At 37.2% G+C, this 18,363-nt stretch overlaps 1 protein-coding gene across 1 annotated transcript; it reads left to right on the forward strand.

Annotated features, from left to right (window-relative positions):
- The first annotated feature begins 344 nt into the window (after positions 1 to 344).
- LOC113281795 (protein LEO1 homolog) lies at positions 345 to 7,213 on the forward strand. Its single transcript, XM_026530652.1, has 11 exons — positions 345 to 583; positions 1,690 to 2,072; positions 2,659 to 2,794; positions 2,894 to 3,079; positions 3,301 to 3,477; positions 4,057 to 4,188; positions 4,414 to 4,593; positions 4,798 to 4,929; positions 5,049 to 5,156; positions 5,255 to 5,476; positions 6,807 to 7,213. The coding sequence occupies exons 1-11, from the start codon at positions 470 to 472 to the stop codon at positions 6,939 to 6,941; spliced, it is 1,905 nt and encodes a 634-aa protein (XP_026386437.1). The 5' UTR covers positions 345 to 469; the 3' UTR covers positions 6,942 to 7,213.
- Positions 7,214 to 18,363: the final 11,150 nt, after the last annotated feature.

The following is an 18,363-nucleotide window of genomic DNA, read 5'->3' on the forward strand; positions in this document are numbered from 1 at the left end:
CGTCGACGGTGGTGGTCGGTGGCGGTGGTAGAAGGTGGCGTTGCTTCTTGGTGGTGACAATATAATAAGAATTAAAGTGGGGTTGATTTTTGTTTTTGTTGGGGTGATTTAAACTAAGAAGGTAATATAGACCAATTATATTAAATGGGGTTTTTGTGAACAATTTATTTTGTTGGAATTTTTGTGTATGGATAGTGACATCTTCGAGGTTTTTAACTCGCGTACCGTAAATTTTTAATATTCAACCTTTTCTGTCACAAAAAGGGAAATACAATTATATACAGTAGATTGTTTTAAGCCGTTGATGAGATCTTCGATATTATTTCAGGAAAATAAGCAACGTGTAAAACATAGAAATTGGGTTCTGCCCAGTAGCTCTCTTCTTCCTGTCTTCCTGATATTCAATTTACAGTAAAGCGAGGAAAAGAGAGAGTTTTCAAAATCAAGATCGTTAGCTGAAAGAGAAGAGATGGGCGGAGATGAGAAAAGGCAGCAAATGCTTCACAATTTATTTGGTGATGATCAATCAGAAGAAGAAGAAGAAGTAGATTCAGAACACCATCTTCAACGTGAATATATCTCTGTAAGCTTACTTTTTTCTCTTTAAATTTCACTTTTTTAGTCAAATTACAATATGGGTTTCTATTTTTCTAGGGTTTCAAGACATATGCATGAATTAGATATGTGTTTTTTTGCTCGAGATTATCAGATATGTAGGTGTGTTTGAGGTGTAAAATTTATTAATTGGTGATGAATGATTGGTTTGGATGTTCATATGCATAGAATTTGAATAACCAAACAGCTCAATTGTTTTTCAGAAGAATCAAAGCGTCGTGAATCGTCTATTTCTGCAGCTTTCCCATGTTCGAGCTAGGTTTTCTTCTAGGTAGTGGGATAGGAATCGGAAGTGATTTTAGCTAGTTAGAGTGCATTGAGTATCTAGGATTTCTTTAATTCTTTATTGCTAGGCTCACATTATTAAGATGCTTGAGTAAACCTCAGTTGGAAGAGTAAGAATTTTAAAGAACACCATATGCATTGCAAGAATTACGATTGCCGAGCTTCATTGTTGGATTCTAATACGGATTGTATACCATTGTGTACTTGCTAGACTGCTACTTACGTCATTCTCATTAGTTAGAAAAACGGACCAAAGATCAGCTCCTATTGAAATTCATTGATATCAAAGCACAACCACAAATGTCAATGAAAAAAAAAAAAGTGCATCCTAGCATCCAGAGACCTGCTAGGCATAGTGGCTAGTGCTATAGGTATATATGTATGGTTCATCAGAGTTGACATGTATGAATTTGTGATTTAGAATGTTTAAGGAGATACCGGACAAAGTGCAACAGTTTTTGAATTCCTTAATATGTTAAAGATTTATTACTTGTTCTTTTTTCATATTGGAGGCCAAGCCTTTGTTTATTTATCTAAGAAGAGTTGGAGTTCATTCTTATGATTTGGGAAGTCTCTTGTCCATGAGAGTATTGGTCGAGAGAAGGCTATTCATAAGCTGTCCTCTGGCTTTTATTTGTTGAACTTAATAGCTTTACCATAGGTTTGTTACTAGCTGTGTTTTTTTTTTGATCATATTTACTGTCTTCCCTTTTCTTAGTATTCGCAGTAGTTGACGAAAATGATGGTGTAGTGAACTTTCTGACTTTGACCACATTGTTTCTGTTCCAGGATGAAGGGGAAGGTGAGATAGAACCTGAAGGAGAAGGTGAAGTTGATATAGAGGGGCAAGGGGAAGTAGAGGTGGAGACTGAAGGTGAGCAACATGATATAGATCCTGATCCTGATCGAGGGGAGAGTGAGGGTGAACGAGTTCAAAGTTCACCAGAAAGAGCTCAAAGTTCACAAGAAAGGGCCCAAAGTTCACCAGAAAGAGAAATTAGTGATCGAAGGGGAGTGGATAGTGAAGGAAAAGAAGTTGAGACTGATGATGATGAAGAAGAATATGGACAAAGAGTAGTAACGAGCCGGAGGCGTGAAGTAGTTGATAGTGAATCTGAAGAACACCAGTATGATAATGAAGAAGAGGAAGTCGATCAGTCTAGAGGACAAAGGTAATTCGCATGCTCCCTCCCTGTGTAGATTTTTTTTTTCTTCTATTTAACGCTACCAAGCTATTGATAGTTGTTCTCCTTTCGCCTAAAGTGATTTTCCTTTAAGTTTCGAATATTGAGTTTTCTACTAGTGTAGATATTCACTACATACAAGGACCTTTTTTTTTTTGAAAAAAGTATGGGCGAAGGTTACTATTGTATTAGGCATCATAAGAACCTTTTTTTTTGTACACATGTTTGTTTGACTGCATACAAGGACACCCTGAATGTAAAAGATGTTCATTTTTATAAGGGGGTTTGCATTTTCGTAACTGGGTAAGATGGTAACCCATTTTATACTCCTCGGCATTTTTTAATGAAATCTGCTTATTATGCACATTGTCTCTGGGTTTTATAAGGTTATCTTCCTTCAAAATCCTTAGTGTACTTGCACAGGCTGTTTTTTTCATTTTATCCGTTCTACAGTTTATACGCATCGTTAAAAATACTTCTGCTGCATGGAATATGTTACACATTTTAATTTTGGAAAGTTGCACGGCATGGGGCTTAATATTGACAATTGGGCAACTTGACTTTCCTGTACTAGGTCACCCAGTGATGGGAAGGAGCAGACCAATAATTCCCACTCTGTGCCTGATGAATTGCGCGATGCATTTGGTGATTCTGAAGAGGACGAAGCAGAAGAATATGCAACTCAGAATGACCTCGATCCAGAGTCACATGTGAGTTTAAACACAATTATGTTATATTCCTAGCAGCTAACAACATGAAATTGCTTTTGTACAAAGCTTAATGTTTGCTGTTTTTCGCTTCACTTTTAGAGATCCCCTGGGGAGGAGGAAGGAAGCTATGGAAAGGACATTAGACCAGAGGATATGGTGCCTGACGAAGATGCTCAGGATGAATCAGAAGAGGAAAACTATGAGCAAAAAGTGAGGGAGAAGCCTGTTGGCCCCCCGCTGGAATTAGAGATTCCTATGATTCGACCCCCCGCTCATCCAGACAAGGTTTAGTTCTGTTGCTTAGTTGGTACTTTGAAACAGCCATTGTTAGGTGGTTATTCGTTTCAGGCTTTTGGCTGTCTATATAGACCGCATATTGGCACACTACTTTTACCTGTAGAGACCTTACAAATTACTTGACAAATGCTGTAGCCTGTTTCCTTACCAATATTCGAGGTACTTTTGATGTGGAATGAATTGTAATGCAATGGTTGTTCTTAATACAGATGAACATCATCAGAGTTTCAAACATCATGGGCATTGAACCAAAACCATTTGATCCTAAGACATACGCGGAAGAGGATATGTTTGTGACAGATGAGTCTGGGGCTAAGAAGCGCTTGCGCTTGGACAGTAATATAGTTCGTTGGAGGAAAGTTCGGAACCCAGATGGCACCGTGTCTGTAAGTAAAGAATTTTTATTATACATATTCTGAGATTAACTGTATTCCTTATATGTTATGGTGTGTGTTTTCTGAAGGTTGATCAGAATAGTTCAGAATCCTTTCTTAATTGTTGGTGTAACTAGTTTGTCGGCTCCCAAGCTTTTGGCTATCCATCTCGTGGCAAAGAGTACCTATAGTAAACAGACTTCTGTAGGCTAACTTCTCTAATTAGTAGCTTAGGTGGCCATATTGACTATCACTTACTTGTGACAAGTACAAATACCATATCCTAGCAAATAAGAAGGTAAATGATGTTTTTAACAGTCAAATCAAATGACAAGATTTATTTTATTTCCAATTTTAGTGTGCATCGAGGCATCCTCTCTCCCACTTGTAAATGGTGGCCTACTGTTACATCATTTGTTGTACTTCCAGATTTGTGGACCATTAATAAGCTGTAGATTCCTTCTAAAATGCTGGAAAAGTGGTATCTGTTTACCTGTCCAAAATTTTGATGTTTGAGCCTGTTCATTTATGTTAGTACAAAACCACCTGTTTCTCCTTGAAGTGAGCTCTTAAACAGTTTTATGTTTGCAGGTCGAAAGCAATGCACGCTTTGTTAGATGGTCAGATGGAAGTATACAGTTGTTAATTGGGAATGAAGTTCTTGACATATCCACACAAGAAGTGCAGCATGATCAAGCACACCTTTTCCTCCGTCATGGAAAGGTGTGCCCTCTTCCTTTAAAAAGCCTTCTTTTGCATTTTCATTTTCTCTTTTCTTCTTTGTTTATTTATTTGATTAGGTCCATTGTAATTTTTACGTAGCTTTTGCATTGAGACATCAGACATGCATACTGATTTGTATGTAGTGGCAGAGTACTTAGCTTTTCTTCTTTGAACTGTAATTAATTGTATATTACCACTGATCATTAATTTACTTTCTAATTGCAGGGAATTCTCCAATCACAAGGAAGACTCTTAAAGAAGATGAAGTTTATGCCTTCATCCCTGTCTTCAAATTCCCATCGGCAATTGACTGCTCTTGTTGAATCACGCCATAAAAAAGTATACAAGGTTAAGAATTGCATAACAGATATTGACCCAGAAAGGGAGAAGGAAGAGAAAGAAAGGGTAATTACTGAAACATGTCTAATTATGTAAATATTTTCTAATTTCTGAATTCAGCATGTGAACTCGTGCAAGTTCAATCGTGTGCCACTAGCATGAGTTATATCAGTCATGCAAAAATCTTACAAGTGTTAAGTTCCTACTTTGAGTATATGCTATTTTGGCATCAAGTATTGTGCATTTGAATTTTCTCTTATTCTTCTGCAGGCTGAAGGCCAGTCAATTCGAGCTCAGGAACTTCTTCATCGGAAGAGGGAAAAAGTGAATCGGAAGTATACACAAACTGTAGACAGGGGGCGTCAGCTTTCACCAGGATTCTTGGAAGAAGCCCTTGATGAGGTGTGCGGCTAAACATGTTTTTCTTACCTTACAAAATGATTGGAACACACTTTAATAATTATGTCAGATTAAAGAAAATGTATACAAGTTACTATGTTTGCCTGATCCCTTGTTCTCAGGATGACGAAGATTATTACGACTCACGCCGTTCAGCTTCTCGCAATCGCTTTGAAGAAGATCTGGAAGTGGAAGCACAGGCTGAGAAGCGCATCATGAATGCGAAGAGGGTATTACTAGTACTTATGTGTTCTTGCAACATGTTTGACAGTAAGACTTAATTTATTTTTAAATTGATTGTTGATATAATTGTTGTTAACCTTATCAGTCACATGTACGCAAAGAAATTCCTCAGAAATCATCCTTGTCTCGACAATCTCGACGCCCAGTAGATTTTTCTGATAGTGAAAGAGAGGCGTCCGAATATGAAAGTGACGGTTATGAAGAGGAGGCATCTCCTCCGCGTAAGAGGGCACATCAAGAGCATGAAGATTATGAAGATGATGAAGAGGAGCCTGAAGCTAAAGAAACCTCAGAAGAAGAAGATGAGGTATGCGAGTCTTCCTAAATTATTTTTCCTATGAAAGCATCCACCTTTTAAATTTGTCTGGAACTCTATGCATGTCCCATCCGCCATAAATCCTGCCATTTATTTGATGAGTATATTAAATATATTATACAAATCCACTAGATTTTGATTTTTGGGTCCCTTATTTCTAACATAAAATGAAATGTGGTATTGAAATATGCTATATCAGTGTTGAATCTTTCTTATTCTTAATCGTACCATGAGAGAATTAGACGTGATGGTGGCCACTATTGTTGCACATAACGAATGTCAAATATTGTAGTCTAATCAACCATGTGTATTCTTAATTTACCGGACTTCTATGCTAAGTTACAGATTGATTTTATTCCAATTATTTTTTTTTTTTTTTTGGATCTTCTACATGTAAAAACTCGCTGCTTAACAAAGATTCGCTTACAGTAGTTCCCTGCAGCAAAAAAGTTGCAAGTTTGTGTGATCCTCTAGGATGTGATAAAGCAAATAATGAAAGCTAATACTTATTTTACATACAAGGTCTTGTCACCATAAATAGTCTTTGAGGGGTGTAGATATACGCGTGCCGAACATGATAGAGGACGATGTATCATTTGTGAATTTGTTTTAACCATTTGAAATCTGGAAACCAAGTTGTTTTAGAAAACATTAGTTGCATAATATCATATAACATCATATTACTGATGCTTGTAATGTATAATTTTACATGGAAAAGGTTATAATCATTAAATAATTAATTATGGGAGGCAGTGATCCATAACAATAGGGTAATATAATTGTAAAGAGAAGCACCAAAAAACTTGAGAGGTCAGATTGGTAAGGCCATCAGTCACTGCTGCCTAAATCTTTGCCATATTTGTGGGAAGGTTTACTTGGGAATGGATTTGTTTTTATATTCTGATTAAGGTTATAATGAAATTTCTTACTTTAGATGTTCCACTACATCGCTTTACACATGCATACCTATATGTTGGTTCCAAACTTCAGATCTGAAATGAGGTCACATCTCCGAGCTTTGGAAGTACCCTTTCACATAAATTTTCTCGCAAAACAGCTGGGCCAATAGAAGCTCTTATTTTCTTAAGGGTATATTAGGCATGTAATAACTCCTCGCTATCCATTGTCGAAAGATTTATTGTTTCACATAATTTGTATGAATATCTCCAATTAGTTTTAACAGTAACTTGTTTCATATCTTTTATCGTTGAATTATTTGGAGAATTTAGTATTGTATAGCTTACACATCATACTAGCATGTCTGACTAGTATGTGATGTTTACATACAACGTTGCACTTACTAGTATATAAATTCTTGCAGGAGCCGAGACGAAGGGGAAAAGAATCTAGGAGCGGTACCAAGCGTAGGGGGGTCGAGTCAGATGAGGAATCTCCACCCAAGAAGGCTGCAACTCACCGTCGAATGGCAGTTGTTTTCGATAGTGACGATGAATGAAATTAGTCTGACAAACTCAAAACCAGTGAGTAAATCTGTCCTAATGAGAAGCGCTGCCTGTTTTCGTTCTTTGTATACCAGCTCGATAGATACACATATACAGAAAACAGGTCTATAAGCCAAGTTACACGCATGTGCAAACACTTGGAGATTCATAAGAGATCTGTTTGTGTATCTAGGCAGTAATTTCAGTTAGTTTTTATGCAATTACTGTGAAGATCTTAAAACTAATAATGAGTTCTTTTTACAAGTTTGAAGTTGAGTTTCTTGCATTTTTCATGGATCTTGATACCTTCTTCATGCATGCATGATGCATATGTTCTTCATTTTTGGAGTAAGATCAACTTCCGGCTTATTTTCTGTGAAATGTTAAAATATTCTTGTGCAGAAGCAAGATATGAAATTTTAACGAGGCTTTAAATCTTAGGAATAATCCCTTTAGGTGTTCTTCATTTACCAAGAAGGAAAGTTTAATGCTCACAAAGACCATCACAACCTTTTTGATAAGTTCAGGAGGACATAATTTTCAGAACTAGAAACACCATTGAAGAAGGAAACCACGGAAGGAAACTACCAAATAGAGAACCGCGTGGGTATCATGCTCCATCCATAATTTTTGTACAAGCAAAGACACTTAATTATCCACACTTCATTGATGGTGTTTTTGTAAGTATAACCTGCTTTAGCTCGTCTAGGTAGAGTTTTATTAATTTCGTTATGAGAATCATTCTGCCCGTCCGTTTTGTTTCTCGAATTGAACTTGTTGATATTTTCAACATTATTTGCCGCTATCCGGGGGGATATTTTCACTGTAACTATGAGCTGTCACAGTGACGTGTCCTTCATAGATTGGTCTGTAACTATGTGCTGTCACTGTGACGTGTCCTTCATAGATTGGTCTGTAACTATGTGCTGTCACTGTGACGTGTCCTTCATAGATTGGTCAGTGAATGTGTGGGCACCTGTGTCTGTAATGAGAGAGTAGTAATATCTCTCTTTGTCTGGTCTGTCCTGTAAGGTTCTTTTCTGATAAACATATTCAATCTATCTTGGTATCTGACTCGGAAATGATAATTTTTGAGGGAATTCGATCCAAAATTTTATCGCCATTAATGGCATTCTTCTGAGCTCAACCTTCATCTACAAATGAGTGTTTCTTATTTCTTTTTCATTTCCATCACTCGTTTTTTACTGTGTTTCTCATTAGCTCACTTTTCTCATTTTTCAGATCTGGAATCTTGATCCATATTTTTTTTCATCATCTTTCTTGATTGTCTCCTTATTTTGATTTCTTCTTATCAATTACTATGGATCCTCCAAAATCGATTTCGAAATATCCTCCTCCTCAATTGACTAACATTGTTACTCTCAAACTTAAAGAGGACAATTTTCTCACCTGAAAATCTTTGTTCTTGCTCTTCTCACAAAGTTTAGAGCTACTGATTACATTACTGGTACAATTGCTTGTCCACCTCAGTTTATTGGTACTATGTCTAATCCAGCTTATCTACTGTGGAAGGATGAAGATTCTACAATTACTCTTCTTCTTTATTCTACGATGTCTGAAACTGTTGTTCCTTACTTTGCTGGTGCAACATCTGCTTTTGCGTTATGGAAAGCATTCAAAATCGGTTCTCACAAGTTTCTGCTACTCACACTATTCAACTACGCACCAAATTGCAGTCAATTCGTCTTGGAAATGGTTCTATCACCAATTATATCTCAGAAATTAAGAAAGTTGTTGATGCTTTGGCTGCTGCAGGATCAATTGTGAGTGATAGCGAAATTGTGGTAACAACACTATCAGATGCTTTTGCTACGTCAATTCGAGTAAGATATCCACCAGTTACAAGTGTTGAATTGCATAATCTTCTTCTTAGTGAAGAAATTGTTTTATCTACTAGATCTAAGTCTATCATTGCCGATACTGAGAATAAGGCTTTTCTAGTTCATAACAATTACAAAAACTATTAGTCACATTCATCTCCATCATCATATTCATTCATTCCGTAGTCCTCAATCAATTATGAGAGGTGGTCATAGTCCTAATTACAGAGGCAAGCGACCTTTTCATCCTTCATATAGAGGTGCTTTCAATTCATCCTCTTTTCGACCTGCTGCTCCAATTTTTACTTCGATTCCACCTCCTGCATCTATGGTCTCTGGTGTGAAGACTACATGTCAAATATGTGGTGATGCTGATCATCTTGCTCCAGAATGCTCTCATAGGTTAAACTTTGCTCATCAAGGAAAATCACCACCAAAGAATCTCCAAGCTATGCTAGCTGCAGCTAATATCTTTGGTGAGAATCCCTGGTATGCTGACACTGGAGAAAATCATCACATAACCAATGACAGCTCAACTCTTGAATATTATACAACTTATGATGGTTATGAATATATTCAGACAACTAATGGAGAAGGTATGGCCATTCATTCTACTGGTTTTGTATCTTTACCTACTTTTGCAAAGCATTCCACTCTTCAAAATTTTTTACATGTACCTACTTCTTCTCACAATCTCTTATCAGTCCATAAATTCACTACTGATAATCATTGTACTATCACATTTTCTCCATCTGATTACACTGTGCAGGATCTTCAATCTGGGAAGATTCTGCTGCAGCGCCCGCATGTTAATGGATTATATCCAATTAACTTTCACCTACCACCAAAATCTCTCCACATTAGCAAAGCTACTCCAGCTATCTGGCATCACAGATTGGCTCATCCATCTTTTCAAACTCTACAAAAATTGTGCAAAATTTTTGATTCAACTGTAATAAAAACACCACTCTTCTGTGAGTGCTGTCAGTTAGGAAAATCTCGTAAAATTCCTTTCAGTCTTTCTACTTCTAGTACTTCTAAACCTTTGGAAATTTTATATATGGATCTTTGGGGCCCTGCTCCTGTAATGTCAAACAGTGGGTATCTTTACTATGTCAATGTTATTGATGATTTTTCCAAGTTTTGTTGGTTATTTCCTCTTAAGGCTAAATCTGATTTCAAGACTACTTTCTTTACCTTCAAAACTCAGATAGAAAATCAATTATCCACTAAAATAATTACCGTCAGAACTGATGGTGGTGGAGAGTTCATTAACAAAAAAGTGTCAGTTTTCACCAAACTGCATGGCATTCAACATGAGTTCACTTGTCCATATACCTCAGAACAAAATGGTACAACTGAAGCCAAGCCCAGATATTTACTAGATGTAGGTAGGACTTTTCTTATCCAGGCAAATCTTCCTGATTCCTTTTGGGTTGATTCTTTTCTCACTGCCAACTATACTATAAATAGATTACCTACTAAGAGCATTCAATCTCTTTCTCCACTTGAAAAATTATTTGGTAAATCTCCTACTTACTCCTTTTTGAGAAGTTTTGGCTGTGTGTGTTATCCTTGGTTAAGACCTTACACTTCTCACAAACTTGCTTCAAGAAGTGCACCTTGTGTATTCATTGGGTATAGTTCTCAGCAAAAGGGGTACATATGTCTGGATCCAGTCTCAGGCAAGGTGTATATATCAAGGCATGTAGTTTTTAATGAAACTATCATTCCTTATGCTTCAATAGTATCCACTTCAACCACAACTTCAACTCTATGCTATGAAAATTTTGCAAAGGAACTTCCTATACCAGCTTCTGCTCATCCTTCATCACCTCAGGTTACAAATATACTCAGTCCTTCTGCTCAGCTAAACTCCACTGTGGCAACATCTTCAGCAATTACTTCATCCCCTGCTCCTCAACAACATTCTTCCGTGGTTCACAATGAGCATTCCATGCAGACTAGGGGTAAATCTGGTATTACAAAGCCAAAGATGTATTTTGCTACCAAGCATATTCTTCCAGCTGCTTTACTCAGTCCTGCTGTTCATATCACTCCAACTTGCTTTTCTCAAGCTATAAAAATTCCCAAATGGAAGAATTCTATGGTGGAGGAACATACAGCTTTACAAGATGCTGGAACATACTGACTTGTAAAACCTGAACCTGGTCAAAACATTGTAGGCTGCAAGTGGGTCTATAGAATTAAATATCATGCTGATGGTTCCATAGACAAGTTTAAATCTAGACTTGTGGCAAAGGGTTTTCATCAACATGCTGGATTGGACTATAATGAGACCTTCAGTCCTGTAGAAAAACCAACAACTATCAGATTGCTTCTTTCCTTGGCTGTGCCTTTTGATTGGAAAATTCATCAACTTGATGTAAGTAATGCCTTTTTACATGGGGATCTACAAGAAAATGTATTTATGGAGCAACCTCAAGGCTTTGTTGATCCTGAAAAGCCTCACTTTGTTTGCAAACTCCATAAATCAATCTATGGTCTAAAACAGGCACCAAGATCCTGATATGACAAGCTCTTCAAAATTCTTGTTGCCATGGGTTTCAAGCCTTCATCAGCAGATCACTCTCTTTTTGTTCAGAGAATTGGCAACAGAATCACAGTTCTACTTGTTTATGTAGATGATATTCTCTTGACTGGTACCTCCTCCACTTATTGCACTGAACTTATTGCTCATTTAGGTTCTCATTTTCCCATTAAAAATTTGGGTGATCTCCATTATTTCTTGGGTTTGGAAGTTCAGAGGTATGCATCAGATCTCTTTCCGTGTCAAACTAAATATGCTCTGGATTTGTTGGATAAAACTCAAATGGTTGGTGCTAAGCCCTGTTCTACTCCAGCTTCTTCTTCTAGAAAATTGAGTGCTCATGATGGTACTGTTCTAGTTAATCCAACAGAATTTAGATCCTTAGTTGGTGCTTTACAATATTTGACTTGGACCAGGCCAGAAATCAGTTTTGCAGTCAACCAGGTGTGTCAATTTATGCATCAACCTACTTATGTTCATTTGAGTGATGCTAAGAGGATTTTACGGTATGTCAAAGGCACTATCACTCATGGCTTGTTATTTACCAAAGGGCTTCATACTTTGCAAGGATTCAGTGATGCAGACTGGGCTGACTCTCCTGATGATAGAAGATCCACCAGTAGTTTCTGCATATTTTTTTGGTCATAATCCTATATCTTGGAGTGCAAAGAAGCAACCTACTGTTGTCAGATCCAGTACAAAGGCTGAGTATAGAGCTCTTGCCCATACTGCAGCTGAAGTTGTTTGGTTATGTCAGCTTTTGCAAGACATGTTCATTTTTCTACCAGTGCCTCTTGTTCTGCATTGTGATAACACCAGCAGCATTTCACTTGCCTCTAATCCAGTTTTTCACAGCAAAATGAAGCATATGGCTTTAGACTTTCATTTTGTCAAAGAGTTGGTACAAGCTAAAACTCTTCAGGTTACCTATATCTCTATTATTGACCAGATAGCAGACATTTTTACAAAGGCCTTCTTGGTCCCAGATTTGCATTATTAAAAGACAAACTTCATATCTTCAGCATTCAACAACTTCATCACAGTTCAGTTTGAAGGGGGGTGTTAGTTATCTATCTTTAACTGTATCTTTAACTGTCTGTTATTATGAGCTATAACTATGAGCTGTCACTGTGACGTGTCCTTCATAGATTGGTCTGTAACTATGTGCTGTCACTGTGACATGTCCTTCATAGATTGGTCAGTGAATGTGTAGGCACCTGTGTCTGTAATGAGAGAGTATTAATATCTCCCTTTTGTCTGGTCTGTCCTGTAAGGTTCTTTTCTGAGAAACATATTTAATCTATCTAGGTCGTGGGGGTCTAGGGGGCAACGCCTCCTAGCAAAGTGCGAGACAGCGTCTCGTAGAAATTTTTTTCTGGTTTTGAAATTCAAAACCTAATTCGTTTTCCAGAATTTTCTACAGTCGCGTCTCTTCCCATTAATGGATGATGACTTTTGATAGCGCCCATTGCAGATGAAACGACATCTCCAAAAGTCATGAAACCCTCTATAAATAGCGAAGGATTCTTCCCATTACCATCATCAAAAACAATCTGTTTTCTTCTTCTCTAAAAAGCATCATCAGAACCTTATACAGTGTGATTCTTGGTCGGGTCAAGGAAGTACATCCGTGAATTCAATTACGGTGTTAGGGATTCATTGAATCCTGAAGGAATAATTCCAGAGACCGTTTGTACTCGCCAATTTATTGGGAAATGTCGAATTATTGTCTAAAAGAATCGAATTAGCATTGAAATCAGGGGCACACCATACTTTTGTTTCTGTTTTTCATCCTTTAGTTTAACACAATTTTCCAACAGAACTTTCACCTATATGTTTTCTCGTTGCCAGACATTAATATTTGAACCATTGTTGGGACTAGTGTCTAGGTGTAGCACTCTTGAGAATCTAAATAACTCTATTTGAACTATTTTTCCAAAGTTAAAGTCACGAGATCTGTCTTTGATGCTTCATTGTAGGATCTATGCTTTTAGGTTTAAGTTCCCCATGCTTCCCTGACTCTTTTGTTCTAAGGCTTGTGCAACTGCAAGTCTATAACTAGTAGAAATCACAGTATTGGCATAGCATGGAAGAATATCAGGAACCTCAACGATCTCGGATCACCTGTCCTCTATTTTCCTGTCTCTTCCTGTCCTAAAGTTCTACTTAGTGTGGTCTACATCCATTAATGCCTTTTTCTAAAAGAAACCGACAAAAATAAATAACGACTAGAGAAAACGATGGATTGAAGTAGATGAAACAATACCGTTGTCAAAATGAAAATCGCACCAATCAAATATCAACATTTTATTAATGGCCCATGATCAACCATGTGGTCAATAATACACCCCATACCTTACCAACGAAATAAATAAATAAAAGAAGATAATACGAGAAACTAACTTACCGAAGAAAAAGCGAAGGAAAAACTCCCTTGTTTACGTGTCACACTCTCTCGTTGTTTTCTTCTTCACAAACAACAAGAAGGTATCAAAAAAAAAAAAACGAGTCCAAATCTGTTCACACTCCTCTAACGAGTGTATATTTCACATAATTTTCTGATTGGTTGATTATTTAACGGATGGCCCCATTACCCTCCGTGTTTAGAATCACGACCCTCGTCACATAATTCCCTGAATTAAATCACGGGTAGAGATTAAAATGTGAAATATACACTCGTTAAGGAGTGTGCACGAATTCACACTAAAAAAACATTGATAGTCCAGAGATTCCAGTAATACATTTTGTTGAAAGCCCGACTTTATATAAATGACCCGCTTGGAATACGACGCAAAGTGATTGAAGCTATGAGTTCTTTTTCTTTTTTTGTGAATTAGGTACTTCATTAGAAGACTAACTTAAGGCGTTAGCAGCCATGATTACAACAGTGGTATAGCTATGTATCATAGCTAACAAATTAAAGAAATTACATAAAAAGTAAAGCGCAAACAATAAAAGGTAAATGATAAAACCACCGAAAGGTGTTGGAAACGTATATGTTGCCTCGTTAAAAACCTTGACAGGGAAAACCCAAACCGAAAGAGATGAAGTCATGTCGAAGGAAAAGAGCACAACGCGATGAGTCCTAAAACAGATTCTAAAACTGAAATTGCAAAGATAACCAAAACTTTTGTAAATCTTCAGTAGCTTAGGAAGCATTCGTTCTCCATCGGTACCCAATGGGTAGTCTTCTAATACTGGCAGGATGTATGATTTAAGCATCTTTGCTCGCGATAAACCTATCAAAAAGGATTCTTGAGCCCTTCTATCACGAACAAGTCTGATAAAAGTGTCATGACGGCCTGTACAGGAAAGAGATCTCTTCTTAATAATTGAGGATGACGGTATAGCCTTTTCCACAACCGAAGATTTGCTTGATGGGAGTTGCATCTTCGAAAAAATACAACCATAAGGAACACAACCAGTATTGATTTCAGCATCATGTTGTTTCACAGGAGTCTTCACTTTCCTATGCCAAGAGGAATCACAAAGATAGGTTAAATTACACATCAACATTACACAGAGACAAAACGAATTAAAAGGGAAAGCTAGTAACTAGAAATTAACTCAAGTTTAAAATTAACACCAATATAGAACTAAAATAACCAAATTAAAATTACTGAAACTAAAAGGATAATAAAACTGTACAAAATAAGAACGAAAATAAGCCTAGTCTACTGTCCAGTCTCAACTATTCCGAGGAAAGTTGCAGAAAACCTCAAGGATATAAAAGAAGGGTCAAACGAAATATCAGAAAGTATAAAACTAGAGTCGACTTATAATTTAGACCTTAGTAAAACTAAAGGATTTAATGGAATCTAAATAATTTCAGAAGCTAGTGAACTTGAATTATATGCATCCTAATAATACAACAGAGGACAAGGTTTTAACGAAAGAAAAAAGAAAGGAATTAAAATAGAAGAGTGAAGAAAAGGCCCCTGATTAGCCAACCCAAACTGTGATTCTGGCCTGCCGCTATTCTCTTGTGATTGCAGATCAAAGATGAGCTCAAAAGCGAACACCCAGCTAAAAGAAAATCCAAACCTGAAAAAACCAACTAGAAAAAAGATTAAAAGGTACAGATTCTTCTTTGAATCCCCTAACCTAGGCAAAAGAGGATTAAAAGCAAGCTAAAAGTTGAATGAAAGAAAAATGTAAACAAAAATAATTTAAGTGGACTTACCTGGGGGTTGGTTCAATCAGAGGTTCAGGGGGTTTAAACTGATGTTTTTATTCTTCACATATTACACAGACCAAAGAGTTTGAAAGAAAAAAACTGGAAAATCTAAGACTCTCAACAAAACTAGGGAACATGGACAGAAAATTCAAAGACAATAAGAGAGAAGACAGAGAACAAAGAGAAGTTCCAAATCATGTATGAAAGATAACTCCAAGAAACCCAGGAAAAGTCAAATGAATAAGATAACACAAACCAATTTTAAATAGGGTCCTAAAAGTTTACCGTAGTTATCTGAATTAAGGCCACTAAGGGAAACTAACAAGGAAGCTTAAATATCCAAATTAAAGGGAGCACAGAGCTAAAAGCCAAAGAACCAAGGCTAGAGAGAAATTACACAACCATTCATCGAAACAGGACAGAGGAAACGAACCAACGATTACTATTTAGGGGCCACAAAACTAACCCAATCCAAACAGAGAAAATAAGAAAAGCCAAAAAAGGGAAAATTTAATCAAAAGATACCACTCAGACAACCAATTCAAGATCAATAAGCAGGGATAAATAAAGAAGAACACTAGATGAAGCAGTGAAGAAGAGAGATTAGATCCAGATTAAGACACATCGAGTTGTTGCAATTCATAAGGCATCAGACAAGCCAAGAGAATACAGGAATATCAGAGATTAGATAGGGAAGCCATAAGAAGAAAAATCAATCAGAAGGATACCACTCAGTCAATCAGAAGAAGATTAAAAAGCAGGGATAACAAAAGAAGGACACCAGATTAATCAAAGAAGAGAAGAAGACTAGAGAATTTAGATCCAGACTAAGACACATTGAGCTGTTACAGCTCCTTCAAACATCAGACAAGCCAAGAGAAGAACAGAAATATCAGAGATTTGATAACAACTATTAAGATTCACCAGATACAAGAAGAGACATTACAGAGAATTAAATAGAAAGGGAGAAGAAATCAGAGAAGAAGATAAGCAATACAGATAGAAAATAACACCAATTAAACAATCCATTCAGCCAAATCAACAAAATAAGATAGAAAAAACCCCATAGCAACCACTAAACAAGCCAGGATTACCATTCTAGTCCTCAAGAACTCTAGATCAAAGAAAGAAGAGAAACCCCCTGAAACCAAACAAGAAACAATCATAGATAATACCCCTCTTCTAAAACCTTAAGAAATGAAATTAAAACTAGATAAAAGATCAGATCTAGGACTCCACTAAAAAAACAAATGGATAAATAAAAGGAAATGAAAACCCTCAAATCATCTGTGTAGTTCAATCAGTTTATCAGTTCGAACACCCCTTACTCATGATCTACCTTCCCCCAAGAGATCCTAATCTTTACTCGCAATCTATGTAAGCCGCCATTAGAGATTTGAAACTTTCTTTTTTTTTTTTTTTTTTTTTTTTTTTTTTGTAAGTTAAAATGCACCGACAAACTTAGGGAGTTGTAACCCTTACATCAATACTGGTAGAGCCATTTAATGTTGGGATGTTAGTGTCCAGCCCGACATTAGATTTATATACTTCTAGAGCTTGCAAAATACATGGTGGAGGTATATTTCTCCAATTAACAAAAGAGTGAAAATGTTTAGCCTCCTTAGCAAGGATATCGGATACATTGTTAGCTAGTCTAGGGACATAAAAAAATCCTAAAAGGTTTTGACAATGTTGAAAGTCTCGTTTAACTTCGTCCATAATTTTCTGATTCTGCCAAGTAATCTGGGATGGTTTCCCATTTAGATAAAAAGATTCTTATAGTCGCCTTCCACACTGAAATTCGACAGTCCTTCTTCCACTGCCCATGCTGCTGCTTGCAGTAGCCCTAGAGATTCTGTTTCTTCTGGAGATGAAGCTCAGATGGGTCCTGCTCTGCCTTGTTCAAAGATACCTGCATCATTTCTGAAAATTAAAGAGAAACCAGCTGGTGCATGCATAGAGACCCAAGCTGCATCCAGATTAAGTTTCTTTTGTGAAGAAATAAGAGTTATCCATCTAGGTGTGTCAGTTATGCTAGTCGAAGCCTGTTAATTCAGATAGTCATCCTTGTGTTTGAGGGTGAAAACGGTTTCTGCTGATTTTGGTAATTTCGGGTGTGTGGGTGAGAAACGAGTCTAAACCCTAAACAATGTACTGTAAGGGAGTACTTTAGATTCGAGAGACCAATCTATATAAATCCGGACTAAACCAAGAAATGGCCGTTCCAGACTTGCTTCGGTCACAAAGTGGAGGAGAAGGGTTGATTTTGGGGAGGGAAGCGAAGAGAGTGTTGAGATCAGAATAGTTGATTTTGGAAGAGTAGTTGTTTTACGACTTGTATCAGAAAGTGGGAAGCTAACAGATGGAAAAGCTAGCAAATATTTTCTGAGTGTTGTATGCTCCTGACCTGAACTTGTTGTTCGGTGGAAATAGGTAATGCCTATTTATACAAGTCGAAGTGAAACGTACTCTAGTCTCATTAAGAAATGGAAAACGGGTGAGTAAATGGGAGGACGTGGTAACCAGTAACTCCTGGAATTGATGTTCCATAAAAGAAAGCGTTTCACCATTATTCCCTGTATTTACTAACCGCCTCATCCTTATGACACTTTCTTATAACGGGCGTAGTGTACGCCGCACCAATACCCAATGAGCATCCCCCAGTTTGTGATATGCGTTGATGTCTCGAGTGTTTTCGTGGAAAACATGTAGCATGTTGTTGTCGTCTGGAAAGTCGAGCTTGGGAGACTTGCCGGCTCGGTGACCTTCGACGGTCGAGATTTTGCATTTTAAGAGGAAAGGTAGTCGTTGATTATTGCAACCCTTAGTTTGGTAGCCAGTGGCATGAAAGCATGCTCGGTATGGCT

Source organism: Papaver somniferum, chromosome 5, assembly GCF_003573695.1.
Source record: "Papaver somniferum cultivar HN1 chromosome 5, ASM357369v1, whole genome shotgun sequence".
NCBI classification, from domain to species: Eukaryota; Viridiplantae; Streptophyta; class Magnoliopsida; order Ranunculales; family Papaveraceae; genus Papaver; species Papaver somniferum.

Excerpts from the sequence above, each read along its gene's own strand:
- LOC113281795 (XM_026530652.1), top strand. The coding sequence starts at position 470 with ATGGGCGGAGATGAGAAAAGGCAGCAAATGCTTCACAATTTATTTGGT. Across the intron at positions 2,795-2,893 it reads ACCTCGATCCAGAGTCACAT|AGATCCCCTGGGGAGGAGGA; the intron begins GTGAGTTTAAAC and ends CTTCACTTTTAG. Across the intron at positions 3,080-3,300 it reads CCCCCGCTCATCCAGACAAG|ATGAACATCATCAGAGTTTC; the intron begins GTTTAGTTCTGT and ends TTCTTAATACAG.